The sequence below is a fragment of the Patagioenas fasciata genome, chromosome 1, assembly GCF_037038585.1.
Source record: "Patagioenas fasciata isolate bPatFas1 chromosome 1, bPatFas1.hap1, whole genome shotgun sequence".
Taxonomy (NCBI): Eukaryota; Metazoa; Chordata; class Aves; order Columbiformes; family Columbidae; genus Patagioenas; species Patagioenas fasciata.
Window position 1 is genome coordinate 163,192,687 of NC_092520.1, and position 15,786 is coordinate 163,208,472.

General features: G+C 35.7%; 1 protein-coding gene across 4 annotated transcripts in view; it reads right to left on the reverse strand.

Annotated features, from left to right (window-relative positions):
- Positions 1–1,472: 1,472 nt before the first annotated feature.
- The window catches only part of PAWR (pro-apoptotic WT1 regulator), an 82,729-nt gene continuing 68,415 nt past the window's right edge, over positions 1,473–15,786 (reverse strand). For all 4 annotated transcript variants that reach the window (XM_065861862.2, XM_065861853.2, XM_065861846.2 and 1 more), the window contains exons 5-7: positions 12,478–12,625; positions 11,041–11,145; positions 1,473–6,341 (exon numbers count right to left, since the gene is read on the reverse strand). In XM_065861862.2, the coding sequence (XP_065717934.1) occupies positions 6,255–6,341; positions 11,041–11,145; positions 12,478–12,625 (340 nt within the window). In that variant the 3' untranslated portion in view covers positions 1,473–6,254. The remainder of the gene's footprint in view (positions 6,342–11,040; positions 11,146–12,477; positions 12,626–15,786) is intronic.

Consider the following 15,786-nt stretch of genomic DNA (forward strand, 5'->3'; position numbering starts at 1 on the left):
TTAAACAGAAATCCCTACTGAGACACCAGCAAGAGGCTACAGGCTGTGGAATGAGACCTTCCTGCTCCAGGGTCACCAAGAGAAATGGGAGCATCAGTTCCCGCACACAAAGGGTTGTCACCACTGGGCTGGAAGCTCTTGGCTGCCAACCTGGAGGTGTTAGTGGAAACCCATGAGATCTCTATAGAGAATTCTGCAATTTGGGATTGTTAGATACACATCAGAAAGATATATCCCTGTTGTTTGCTCCTGCCCAAATGCTGTCCGTATGTCAACATCACTCTCACATGTGATATTCCTACAAGGTTTCCTTCTCCTTTCTAATAGTGGGAGACTAACAGAAATTTTTATGGTATAACTAGGGCATCGGATCACCTCAATATCCACATCAATATTCAATCCCTCTCAAAACCATGGTAGGTTCTCGGTGTCCCAGAGCAACTTCCAGCTGCAGTACATTCCACAGTGTAATTCTTCACCAAATGAGAAAATTTTCTCATACAAACATTTGAGGTCTGTATAAGAAATGGAAAAATCCAGCAAAGAATAGTTTCATGGACCTTGTTACACTTTATAGATACCACTTGGAGGTTCTAGCAGAACAAGGGAAGCAAGGAGATAAAAAAATTACAAAAGAGAAAGGAAGAGATGTGCTATGAAAGAAAAATTAGAACATCCACAGGAAAACAGAACAAGTGCTAAGATCAGGTGTATTTTGTACAGCAAGTCCAGAGGCTACAGGAGGAGCATGGACCAGGCACTTCTGTAATGGGAACTAAAATTTCCCAGGAAGACTGAATAATCTAAAATGCCAAAGGCAAAAACTGAGGAAGGACAGACTTCTGTATTTTAAAACAAAATCTGATAGCCAGTGGGCTTTCATAAAGGAAGTCAATTGTAGGAGTAATACTCCTAAACTGAATTCACCTAAAATTTTAAAATTTACCAAGTGCAAATGCTCATAGCATCCTTATCCATAATGGAACCATGGTGTTCAGTGCCTGGTTTCTTTAGGTATTTATGTTTTGAGTTGTTTTCTTAAAAAGTTATTATCTCACTGGTATTTACCGATGATCCACTTGTTCTCATTACATGTAGTCTGAAGGTCGCCTTTAATGATTCTGCCTGCGCAGGAGAAGAGAGCATGCATTCATATAGAAATTTCAGCAATTAAATCTATCGTGAAGTCACTTCATTTGTAGAAGTAGCACTGTAACATCCTTCGGTAACTTTTCCCGGGAAGGGCTGTACTTCAGCTTTGAAGCACGGGCAAAGGTCGTTTCCATCTAATTCATGGGAGGATACTCGCTACACTCCCGAAGCAGAAAACCAGCGTGGTGAAAATACGCAGATTTCTCTCTTGTGTGTGTGCAAACACACGCACACTTAAAGAACTGAAACTCAACGTAAAAGTAATTCTAGCAGTTAGTCAGACAACGTTAATTATCCTTAAAACACAATAAGTAGCCAGCCTGGATTAAAAATACTTTTGTTTTATTTGGACAAAGGCACACAGTCTTTATTGTTAGATTAAACACGTATCTTTTACCTGCAATAGTAAGAATCTCAACATCATTTTTAATCTAGTATCACAAACAATATCACAACTACTCAATGTTCAAAACTAAAATGGGTATCTACTTATTTATAGCTTAATGATGCTTCAACTTTCTAAATGCACAAAAATGGGTATTTTTTAAAAAAGACTCCACATTATGAGACTATTTTCAGTGGAAAACTCAACTATCATAACTTTTCCAGAAGAGAAAAAAATCACAACTAGCCCTGAACAAGAACAGTTACACCAGAAATCCAGAAATAAAGGCAAAAAGATTAAATTAACAAGGTAATGTACATCTGCTACAGTATGAGGAGAAATGGTAGACAGAGATCTGCTACAGTACCTCAACATACTTGGAAGATCACGAATGCTGCTAAAACAGATAATCTAAGTCCTTTTTGTCCTGGATATATTTAAGTAGTCCTAAAGAAATGTTTAATAACAGAATTAGAAATACTTCTAGAAATACTGGTGTCAATACCTTTTGCAGGTATTGACACCAGAATGATTGGCATGGAACAGATCTGTACTGAACTTCTCTATCAAATTAAATGACAAGATCCAGAAGTCATTTGTTTCATTTTTAACAAAACTTTTTTAGTATAATCCTTAGCCCCTCAGTTTCAGCAGCTACATGCATCAGCATAATTTTTTAAATTGTGCTAAGTTTTTAAGTCATGGCTTGCAATGGTATCTTCTCCAACTGAATAGTGTCAGATGTTTATCATGAATACTGATGCAAGTAGACCGATTCAACTGACATCCTCATAAAGGGTCTGAGCCCAAGAAATACTGACAGTCATATGTTAATGGCACCCATAGTTATTACTCATGTATTTGTTTCCCAATAATTAGCTTTCCTCTTGGCTACTAATACTGATTTGTTTCAATTCAAGTTGGAAATATCCACAAAGAACTTACAGAAAACCATAAAATAGCTGAAGTCACTCTAACTGCTCTCCTAGCAAAAAGTTAAAAAGTAATGTGATCTCCAGTATTCCTTTTGGTCTCTCTTACGGTAGCAAGTTTCCAAGCTGTAATGATACTAGACAAGGTGAAAAGAGCTTTGATGTAGGTTAATCAGTTGTTTCCAACATATTAAAACCCCTATATATTTATAGTGCTTATACCAATCACAAATCTTCCCACAGCTAATTTTCAGTACAGCTGAATTTAAAGAAAAAAAAATCTAAAATCATTAGGTTATACTTGCTACTTTGGACATTATTGATTTATTTCTTGTTACCCTCTTTTCTCAGTCCACCTCTCAAACTCAGAGCCAATCTAACACACAAATAATTAATCTCTGAAGATGTAAACACAAATCTGGTAATTAACCAAGACATTTTCACTTTAAAGACATAAAAAACCTCTCATTTGCAAACACAGACTGGAGTTTTTCCGTTAAGATATACATCAAGTAACACTGAACTTAAACATGGCAACTTTGTTACTTAAAAAATGAAAAATGAACCATTTTGAATTTCCTTGTAAAAATCACCAACATTTATATATGGTCGAACTTCTTTAGGGAATAAATGCCACAAACATTCGTGTCATTTTCAATGATAAAAATATTTCTGCACAATTTTAACCTTCAGCTCTGGATGTAGTATATGTTTTCTATACAACAGTATGTGATTGTAACAGGAGTATCATTGTGCATTATCGAAACAGGAATCGTGCTGCTCGTTATTAAAGTATTTTGAAAAAAAGGATGCCCTATTTGCTATAGTCAATGGGAGTACTTTTCTGTTCAGATTTCCTAGATGACTTGAGTGACTCAGAAACAGAGATGCTAGACCTAAGTGGTTCGGCATGACTTTTAAGACATGAATGTCTGGAAATCTCCAAGAGACTTGCCTATACAGTTAATATTCCATACTAATGCCCCCCACAAGCCCTAGTACATTGATTAAGCCTAGGTACGTTAATACCCAGATTCATTCAGGACTCATCTAGCCTTCCCAAGTGAGGAGGGTTCCCACTTCCAGCATTCTCCCCACTTTTAAATCACACATTTGAGAACAGTCAGTGTTGGACTGGCAAGGATGTGGACATGGGTTAGTGAATTGCTGGTAAACAGGAAATTTAACACCTTTGGATCACCTAGGATAAAAATTTATTCTAGGTTTGAGCTTGACTCTAAGAGTACTCTACTGAAATGAAATGTCAATGGCAAGTAACTGACTAGACAATTATTAACATTCTATGTAACACATCCTTTTTCCTAGAAACTACTGAACTTCTCCCCAGAGCCTGATAATGTCGTAATGAATTGTTATTGACATACTTTTTTCCAAAAAGCCACCTAAATCCTCCAGAGTGTCAGCAGAAGTGTTATGCTTCAACGTACAATTTATGGTAATTTTTAAAACCACGGAGAGCTTTACATTTATATAATAATACACAACAATAATGCCCTGAGGTACTTGATCTGTGAGTTCCCAACAGCTCCTATGTTCACATGTTCTGCCTGAGCCATTACTGGTTTCAAATATTTGGCAACTTCACTTGCCAGTACCTCTTCAAGGTGGAGTATCAGAAGTACTTCTGCCAAATATTCCTGTCAGCTGGATGGCCTTAGTGCTGCTAAATTTAAGCCAAGACATATGCAAACCAAGAAGAGGTAATAGGAAGGCAAGTAATTCTTGTTGTTTGTTGTTACTGTTCTTTGGTTTAAAATGCTTGTGAAATACAGTTTACGAAATATCTCATTTACAACTTCGTATCAATATATGTGTGTATGTGTGCGTTCTGCATTAACTCCTTAATGATGCTTCACTATGTTTGACATTCCATGCCATAAATCAGTATGTATGTTTCCTACCTAGTACACAGAGAAGGAAATCAGATTTTCTTCCAAAGAAAATTTCATATTTATTTAGAAGACATACATCTCAACTGATTTTTTATTGCTTCCAATTTTTAATTCCATGACATTGATAAATTAAGGGACTTCATACTGTTATAATGATATTAAAGGCAATATTAATTGGTGTATATCATAGTTCAGAGGGCCTACACAACCCCCCCATACCATTTAAACCCCTGAGTAAAGGTTTTAAATGGTCTCCCATGGTTTCTCATCCACTGTGAAGGAAAACATCAAGGCATCCTGGAATAGAAGTCTTGAAAAATACTTCGAAGCTTTGAGAAGTTCCTCCTCATTAGAATACACAAATGCAAAAGAACCTATCCTAGATCCAAAACAATCCAAGGCGTTAACAGGAATACCTGGATTTTAAATTTAAGAAACTCTTACAGTCGTTAAATACACATTATGAAAACAATGAGCAAATCTGAAAAGGCGATCGTTATTATATATTGAAGTTGCTTTTAAGTTTTAAGGTAACAAAAACTATATGCATGCAACTTTCTGACACCCAACTTCAAAATGGTTAAGAAAAAGCCTGGACTCTTCAAAGTGTTTTCATTTTTAGTGTCCTGACTCAAATGACATTTATTCTGATCGGGAATGAAAAATTAGCTGCGCTAAGACAAAATAAAGTACAGGAAATGTCGTCTAACTAGAATTTTAAGAAGAGAATTGTCTGTGGTCAATATAAAATGAAAATTTTGCCTACTATCATGTTATAGAAGAATCAGTACACAGCCATAACTGCATTGTGGCATCTAAACAGAAACTTTTTAAACAACTTGTTAGTATAAAATCAAGGATAAAAGGTTTTCTTAAATCATTTGATGTTTCAAAAGGGTATGAATCACTTGTATGCCTCTGCACTTTGTTATGTACAAAAATTTTCACCCAGCTTAAAAAATGAAAACATAAAAACCCTCAGATTGGTTATGATCACTACGAATTTTAAGGTGACAACTTAAGTAGAAGAGCATTGCAAACCTGTCTTTGCTAAAATGAAAGCTCCAGGCTTTTTTTCAATTCTCAACACAGCAAACAAACTTCCTGTCTGACAGCAAACTTGCATTTCAGCTTTAAAATAAACTGCAGTGCACAACTTCAAGATGATTCTAAGAACTTATTAATGCTGATACCACAGGTGGTTTATTGTTTTTTGGTTTTGTCTTTTTTTCTTTTTTTTTTTTTCCTTTTTTTTTAATTAAATCTCTGCTTCCTGCCAGAATACTGTTACACAGAAAAAAGAAAGCTACTCTCTACTACTGTCAGTCTTTCAGATATGGTAAAAAACCTCAATGTACAAGAGTTTCAGAGCAAGTAATCAATCTGCAAAATGTTATACATCAGTAATAAGGCATCCACTTTACAGCTGCTTAAACAAAAATGAAATATTTACCAAAATATATATTTTGGATCTGTGTAAACAAAGCTTACATGTATTGCTCCCATTCTTTAAAAAATATACACCCACGTGGACTGAAAGTGACCTTGGTGCTATGAATTTTAAATTAATGTAATTTATCCAGATGTAGCCTGAAGATAGAAAACCCAAATATTTTTGAATTTAATATTCCAAAATATGTCCAAAATTTTCATTATTCTTACATGAAAAGCAAGCTAAAAATATACCCCAGATTTGATGCCATTTCATTGAATGAAGAAGAAAATACTATGAAAATAAACATTCATCTCGTTTCCTAACAATAAATATAAACACAGTTATTATAACATACTGTAACACAGGAAGTATTACTATATTGACCTTAATGTTCAATCAGTAGTTTTTAAATCTTTCCTCATTGAGGTTTGAATCTTCTACCTTGTCAGCTGTCCAACAACTTTTAAGAGGGTTTTATTTTCTTGCTTCAATTGTTCATTTTCATCTTCTATATCATCTAGGTCCTGTGAAAGGAAAAAGCCATAAATACAGGCCATAAATACAACATCTCAATTAGGTGCACCAGGAATTTAGAATCTCAGCTCTGAAATGAAGAAGTTGGGGTTGGGAAGAATCAGTGTTACAGTAGCTACTCTTAAATCTGTTAAACCAGACTTTTTCCAAGTGTTACTGTAATTACAAAATAATAATGTTATATTCACGTGTACAAGCACCTTTAAATGGAAACATATAATCAAAACTAAAGCTACAGTGGGAATTAATGCATCAAGAAACCAAAATAGGATCTGTGTGATTATTTTATTGGCATATACAGAGAGCATATTAGTCACCTATTGCTTCTGCTCCCCAGACTGCTTGTCTGCAACTGTCCCACTCACATACACACATCACTGGTTATTACTGCAAGACAACCTGCTTTGTGTGTTAAATCGAGTATCAAATTTTTGAGAGAAAGTAGTGCCTGAACAGGCATTTTGGAACCTTCGTCTAAACTGCTACTGTAAGAACAGATAGCACACACAGTAATAATGGGTGCTTAACATAGATTGCTCCCACCCCAAATGTCTATCCCTTTTCCACCAGTTACCATATTTACCCAGTTTCCGTTGCACTTCTTCACTTCCTACCAAATCTTTTCAAGTCTTTAAAGTGGAAACCAGTCAAATTGGCTGTTTAATATAAGCGTTACTTCAGTAATACTAATTTTACTGTACCAAAAAACCCATCAAAGAAACAGAATGAGAATGAAAAAATGAAGGAACAGAAGAGTGACCTCAATGACAGCACTTTTAAGGAGGAAAATGAAAGGCAGGCAGAGGAAGAAGAACCAGGACTCTCATTAGAGATCTTAGATGCCCTTTTGATTCAAGTGTGGAAAACCCTACTGTTGCCATGCTGGATTAAACATAAAACAGCAGAGAAAAGATATTCTCTTTCTTGTTCTTTCAAGTTCTTAGGAAGTGTTTGACATACGGAGCCTACTGTCTTGTTGCTTTCTAGTGGGGCCATTCCAGAAGTGCACGGTGGAGCTGTTGTGTTTAATCAATACAATGATCTTTAAAAGCCAAGCCAGAATCCACACCACAATACCGTTGCAATTATTCTGTTGGTTTTGTAATGGGGAATCAAGAAATCGCCAGCAGAAATTCCTCTTTGCCTCACAGATGTAATGCTGCACAACAGGACGAATGACTTCCAGGAAAAGCATTTGACCACTCTGACATAACAGATACAAGTGACTTAAACATCTAAACATGAAAAGTTTTGGTGGATAGCTACTATATAGTTTACTGTGTAACTGTATGAAACACACTCGAATTTCTCTCTTGTGCAGTTCAGATCAATAATCAGATGGAAGGGACAACACTTTTCCAATAAAATGATATTTTTTTTACTTCAGGATTTATAATACTGTGTTTGAACTTGTTATTAAATCTAGCCATCAGATGCCTCAATTAAAGCTTCCCTAAAAACCTTCTGCTTAAAATACCTGTAATTTACTCAAAATATTAAGTTTGTGAAATGTTTAAGCTACAAAAAAAAACATTCCAAAGATTATTACAAGTAAAAGTTTCTTGACTATGAGCCAGGAAAAATATCTATTGCAGTTTAAATATCTGCAGAAACAATGGACTGAGAGATACAGGTGTTTTTTGCCACTCTGAGATTTAAAGTTTCTCATTCAAAATTACAACACTAATTCATGCTTATTAGTTAAAAACATGCACTAGGAGGAAAGCTTGGCCTTCACATACCAAAGGAACCAGCAACTACACAACTGACACTAACTGGGTTGTAAATCCTCACTGACAGACTCTCTCCAAACACCCATTTAACTAAAATGACATCTTAGTGAGGTCAGAGATGACCAAGTGTAAACTAGTCAACAGTTGAACTTAGCCTACAAATATTTAAATGTCTTGAGATGCCTTTCCCTTCAGACATTTGAGGTTTTTATGAAGCAATTACCCCTCGCTTTCAAAAAAACTGTGGTAGACATACTTTTAGTGGCTAATGTACTGCAGCGAAAGAATGTCATTTATGGCAGAAAGCCTTTTCTGTTTCTCAATATAAATGCAGTTCATGCTCTTCAAGTGTCTGGTGATGTACTGACTGATCTCAGTAAAATTATATTGTTACATTAAATAGATATATTTACTTAAAAGGACAAAAAGTCTGCCAAGAAATTTCAGGACTCTTGGAAAAAGTTTTTCAAATATAACACAAGATCCCTGCCCATGAAGGATACACATCCATGGTTATGAACTGGCTGAAACTTCTAGAAAGAGCGTTTCTTTAAATATGAGGGTTGAGCAGTCAGAAGCTATGCAATGAAATGGCATTTTAAAAAGTTATTTAGACTCTTTGACTTGAAATTCTTTCCATGTCTGTGCAACCTAACATGCAATAACTGCATATGTTGATTAATAGAAAAGACGGAGGAACATCACGAACGCGTAGATGGTCAAATTTAAAGACCACTATTTATGTTACCTACCAGCAGAACCTTTTAAAAATATCTCTGCATTAGCTCACTAAGTAAAGTTTATTCCTCAGGACACCCTTTTACCTGAGCACAAGATCACAACTGATGCCAAGTCTAGAGAGTAACATTCCAAGAAGAACAAATGGATGCCCAAGTGCTGGTTCTCATGATCTCAGTTACGATAATGAACCTTAGGCAAACAGGATTACCCTGTTAACTTCCATCATGAGAATGATGCAGAATTTCTGTAGCTTAATATTCTAAATCTTTCCTCTTTCAAAATCCACATGGATAGCCAATATAGAAACAGTCATAAATCCAAGAGGTATTAAAAAAGAAAGTAAAACTGCATCTGTTTCAATGGAAGCATTACTTGAGACATGGTTTTGAACTTTTGTAATACAAACTATTAGGCTGGTCATAAAGTCAAAAGGCAGCCATTTCATCATTAGGAAAACCCCAAGGGATGCAAACATAAGTAACTTGCACTGCAATTAAGCTAACAGACGATGTTATAGCCACGATAAATGCTGACCTGATGGAGAAAAAAAAAAAAAGAAAACATTCTCTTCTGCATTTAAGAGAGGTTACCTATGGACCACCAATAAATTGGCTTTGTGCATCTCATGGAACAGTACCATTTTAGTCATTTTATAGTAAATAATTTTTTGGAAGGACTATACTCTGTTTGTGTTTTCTTTTTGTGCAACAAGCAGAAATTGCCATCATACTTCAACAAAGGCAAGGCACAGGCACTACTTGACTTCACTGCAAACATGTAAAGATGGTTTCTAGTCAGGCGCTTCAGGGATTTAATTTAGGACATCAAACTTGAAACACAGCAGAGAAAAAAATAAATTTGTTTCTGGAACAGCAAATCTTGCAAACAGTCACGGTCCTAAAAAAGAAGCTTTCAGTGATTTAGGTACTTTTGATTTGTTCTTTCTGACCTCTGAGTCAGGAAGTCAGGTGTGACCAGCAGTATTAAGTAGCTTTGCCATCCATTATGTAGAAGGAATGAACACTTGCCTTGACTGTAATAAGGTCACTGGCTTAGATGTGACAGATTCTTTCCAGAATGGAAGAACAGCATAAAGACCAATTATTGGATTAAAACAGAAATCTCTCCAAAACAGACAAGACTTCATTTACCCTATGAATTAACTTCCAACTTTCTTTATAAAAGAAAAAAAAAAAACAAACAAACAAAAAACAACCTTTTTCAGAATAATCTTAGCTATTTTAGTCCCCTAGAATAGTTTGCAAAGTTTTGTTGTCCTCCTTTGCTAAACATGAATAGTACAAATGACAGTTTGTCACTAGGCACATAGAGTTATTGCCTCCCTTCACTCCAGTATTCACAAAAGCCAGTCCTGATTTTTTTCTTTTTCTGAATTTTTATGGGAATACCTGCGCTGGACCAGCAGAAGCACATTTCCCTAGTACAGCCAGGCTCTGCATCTCAGCCACTAAAGTGCAAGATGAGGTCACTTATCCCTTCCATGAAAGAGTTCCAGATCACCCTTAAAACTGGGACTTAAAATCACTCTCTTCTATCAACTTTAAAACTTCTCATCCTGTCCCATTCCCAAACACATCTCACTCTCCTACCCTCTCTTCTCCTGCCTACACACCTCGCCTGAGGGATGCTTGCCCAAGTCTCCTGCCCCGTCACCTTCTGCCTTTACTTGGGGATCAACAACAAAAAGTATGAGAATATGTGTCAGAATACAAAGCACTTACTCCAAAACTTTCTAAGATCATCTACACTATTATTAGTAATTAAAAGCTCACTACAATGAAATTAAGTCTCTATTTATTTTATCTAACAAAAGTCCTAAGTAACAATTTCTTTAGAAAACTGTCAAAACCCCAACTCTATTATTTCCTGGAATGCTACGTACTGAATTGGGAAAGAAGAGGCAATACAGAAGTCTTGCTTTTATAACCTGGTTCTATGAATACTTAAAGCAGCAAGAAATCCAGGTATTCCAACAACACACAACTTACAGAAGTAAACCATGACAATCAAGTCACCTGTAAAAGATACAAGCTATTGGCATGCTTCTTGAAAAGTTACACAAATATAAAAAACCACCACATTTAATTTCTTCTGACCTTGCTCAGTGGATGTAGGCACCTGAAAAAGAGCACAGAGAATGCAGAGATTTTATCTCCTCTTACATACAGCACCATAAAAGAAAATATGTGCTTACTCTGTTTAATAAATCAATCTCCTCCTTCAGCTTTCCAATTAGTTCCTCTTTATCCTGTGTCATCTTCATTAATCTCGCATTTTCCTGTCTCTCCTTTGCAAGTTCCTAAAATGCAATGAAGTTTGAAATGTAATTTTTGGTTTTAAGAGACAGTTTAAAGCTATTACCATTTAAAACAAAAAAAAAGAAGAAAAACCCACACACGCTGCTTACCTGTAATTCCACATCTTCAAGCCCTTACATTTCAAGGAGCTAAAGAATCATGTCTAAGAAAATATTTTACCCACAGCAAACCAGTTTGGTATCTCTGATTCCAGATGTATTTTAATTTAATTAATATTTAACTTAAGCATAAACCCAAAATTGGATAGAGGCCCAAAACAGAAGTAAATAAATGTAAAGTATCAAGTTCCAAATCTGTTACATTAGGAGGATTACTCGCCTTTTTTTTTTGGAAGGACAGTGCTGGTGTTGTGTTTGATTTTGGGTTTTTTGGGGAGCTAGGAGTCTATTACTGTTACAAGGAATGTGGGCCTGAATATGAGAAAAAATAAAGATGTCCATTAGGAATTCAGTACATGAGGGTTCAGGATATTGAAAGAAAACTCTTCAATCTTCCTCTACTTTCTGTGTTACTGGTAGTTAAAGTATTTCAGAAGGAAGCTGATGTGGAAGTGAGAATTATGGTGCACTTCACTCAAATCAGGTTTCCCCAGTCTGAAAAAAATAGTAATTTCTACAAAATACGCTTTATTTTCACCCTTTAAAAAAAATATATTCATATTGTGTTTACTTAGTAGCTTTCATCCATATGAATGCAAGAATATTTGGCAAGTTATCCACAAAAATCCACTTCAAAGAAGACAGCAATAGATTACACAGATAACTCTATTTAGCAAAATGCTGTTTTAGGTGAAAATCTCAGCTTTAACATTATTACACTCTTTCAAAATTGTTTGTATGAAGAATGTCTGGTGTAATGAAAATTTTCTTTTAAATATGTACTTTAATGTTTAAAAGTTTAACAAACATCTGGATAGCAATTAGTTTTTATACTTCAGTATATTAAAAAAATCCTAAGCAAGGAGGAGATTAGAAGCAGGCTTGCTAATTTTCTCAACAGGTAGTGAGATCCTCCTTCCCCAAGTTATTTGCCCTTTGTGTCATGAGGTATATATGAGAAATATACAGATCACAGCTGGCTCTCTAAGGGTATTATGTTTACCTTCTCAGTTATATACCAAATGAAAACTAAACATTTGTGATTAGAAAGTTCACTTTCTTCTCAGTCTGACTCTATACATTTTTATTGGCATACCTATCTGTACTTCAAGCATTTAGCATCATTTCTGTACCTTTTACTTGCAAATTTCTCCATGGGGTTTCAAAGGGACTTCATTTCAGATGTATGGCAAGCAGGTGTTAGATGGTACTTACCCTTTCAAGTTCTTCAACCCTCTTTTCCAAAGCATTACTTGGTAAAGAACCGCCAGAAGAATTTGCATCCCTGCTGTATCTGCTGTAGGTTGTCCTCTCTGTTCGGGAATACCTAGTTGGAGCATCGTCTTCTGGTGCATTAGCTGTGCTATAAAGGCAAAGAGCAAAGCAGAAGCCTATTTACACATTTAACAACATGAAAACGATAGAAGTAACAAGTGCTTTCCAAAGCACTCAATAGGTCAGTCTAATAAACTGCAGAGAACTTATTTCACAGTTCTTGTGTTGTTGAGAACTCACTAAATTCACTCCCTTCAGGAGTCGAATACTTGGATAATGCAGCTCTCATGACCTAAGTCATCAACTTTCAAGACAGACTTATCCTATCTTAAAGTATGAACTGTGCACATTAAAAACCAAGCTAAACAATTTCATTAAAAAAAAATAATGTACCACTGCAGAGTTTAAACCAAGCACCGTTTTAAGCTGATGAAAACATAAAGGATGAAAAACAAGTACATGTCCAAACTGTAAGAAGCTTACATGTGTTCACTGACTTTGCAGGAAATATGGATATGGCCTGTAAGGAACTGGAAGTCAACCTAGGAATGTGATGCAGCCCAACATATTAATTTTATGCCATTTCCCAATATTTTACTTCAGAACTTATACACAGCAGGTTGTCACAGCTCAGTTGGTAGGCACCCCTTCATTAACTGCTGGTATATTTTTTATTTGCTTTAGATCATGTGTCTATTCCTTAAAAAACACTGCAATGGAATCTTAACAGATAGGCACTGCAAAGGCACATAAACTAGTTTTTTAAAAGCTTATGGGTCCTCCATTGTGATAGCTAGGTACAAAACCGTGCTATTTTAAAAATACATATTAGAAGTCAAACATTTTCAAGGTCACGTATTTAAGAGTGTTCTTCCCATAGCTATTTTCTTCCCAATAGCAATATTATTTACCTTCTATGTAGAATTCAATTAATAATTAAGGGTAGCAGAACAGAGTGCCCTGGGACCAGGCAGAGAGATACAGATCTTTCACTCCCCGATCCACCAAAAGCACACTTCTTTGACTTTGAAAATACACAGCTACACTGCCCAAGACAGAAAAAAACCAAACCAAAACAAAACAAAAAAAAAAACTCACAAAACCACACCAAATAAATAAAAATCAAACAAACAGAACCCCAAACAAACAAAAAATCCCCACGAATGACAAAAAAACCCCTTGTTCAGTCTTTACAAGGAGAACTCAAATAGAGACATTCAAAAGGCATGTGGACATGGTCCTGGGCAACTGAGTCTAGGTGGTCCTGCCTGAGCAGGGAGGGTTAGACACGAAGCCCTCCAGAGGTCCCTTCCAACCTCAACCAGTCTGTGAAATCACGCAGCTGAAAATACATATATGGTTTTCTAGAGCACTTAGGAAAGGAACAAAAAGCACTATGAGTATCCCTACAACACAGAAGAGAATATGATTAATGTGTCCATTTAACATTTCATAACTCTAGAAAACCCCCGGGGACAGTGTGCAAATCTAGATGGATACAATGCAAATCAAAAGCAGGAGTATCTGGCAAAAGGATATCTTTTCATGGATATAAATACTGTTTTGCTCTAGTATGTGTGAAGTTTCCAAGAAATACTGACACAATTGTAAGGAATTTTGTAGCTTAACATTATTACCATATTTAGCACTGTTTATTCTTCATCTAGAAGTTTTTTTTAAAAAACATTTCTAGGGCCGGATACGCATGTTGCAACACAACATAAGAGGAATACTTTAGTTTAACTATTAAAGTTCTAGGTTATTTGGCTTTCTGAAAAATGTATTGGTTTGTGCTGTTAATATCACAAGGACAGACCACACAAGAAAGTCTCAATTTTTTTCATCACTCAAAAATGAACTCTTTTGCCAATATACTGGAGTATCTCAGCTCAGCTCCAGTGATTGATACTGGCAGATGCTCCTACATGAAAATTAGAAGAAAAAATACCAAGATAGGAAGGGTATCTTTAATACTGAAAATTAACACATTTTCTGCATTTCCCCTGAAACTAACACTCAAAAATCTCATCTCTTCAACTGAGGAGCAGACCTTAATGAAGCAGATTCCTTTTCAGTATCAGCAAGTACAAGGGACAAATCATGAAGGCTTCTAGGAAATGAGATTTAAGAAAACATTTAAGGGGATATTAGTTCGTAACCTAACACGAGAAATGTGACAGATACAAAGTTCACTATTTTGGTTGTTATAACCAATGTCCAATATACAGCAAAAGCAAAAATGGTACCATTTGAGACACAGTAGAAATATCTTTCACACGGCATGGAATTTCAGTCTTCAGATACAATGACAGTTTGTGAGCATTAAAGAAAGAAAACTTATCTAGAATAACAGTATCACTGAACTTGGTGTCTAAGAGAAAATATCTATCAGCCAGCCCCAGCAAAGATCTCTCTATGGAAATAAACCTGTATTTTATATATATATATATATATATATATATATATATATATATATATAATACTAATAATAATGACAATTTTGTCCAAACTGAAGAGAAAACAAATTGAGTTTGTGCTTTCTTTTGGGGAAGGGCAGGGAAAGTGCATAAATGTGACAGCAGAACACATTTAGTTTGAGACTACAACCTTACTTCCTACACTTCCTACCTGAACAAAGGTTTACAAATACTTGCAACTTGAAGTTGCTGGAATCTCACAAAAGGTAGGAAAGGAAAGAAAACCTATTGTCCGTAGATGTACATTGGGTAAAAGCTGTCATTAGCACCAGAAGAAAAATGATGGGGGTCTGCAAGTTGAAGAAATTTAGAGTCACTGCTCAAGAATGCAAGTCAAAACTTCCTCCACGTTTTAGCAGGCACATGACTGTTTCAACACTTGCAGCTGCCACATCTGCCCACAGGCTGCAGAAAACAGTATTTTTAAAATTATTTTTCAACAAGAGTATGTCAGATTGTATTTGTAGCCATAGGTAACACTGGATCAGAGTGCCCACCCGGAGAGTAGCAAATGAGAATGTGGCTGTACAGAAACATCCCTCACTGCTGCTTCAAAAAGGCATGTTCAACCACATATTCAACAAAACTCAACCTGTTGTTCCACTAGCTTACTTTTAATTGGAATGCTGAAAACAGAAAACACTTTTGCAACTTAAGAAGACCTGCTTTTAAAAGATTTTCTGGCTGTACTTCAACAAAAATCATACAGCAAAATCAACCCACAACACAGCTTGACTGTTCTTACATAGAAACAAAAGTTTTGTCTCAGAAT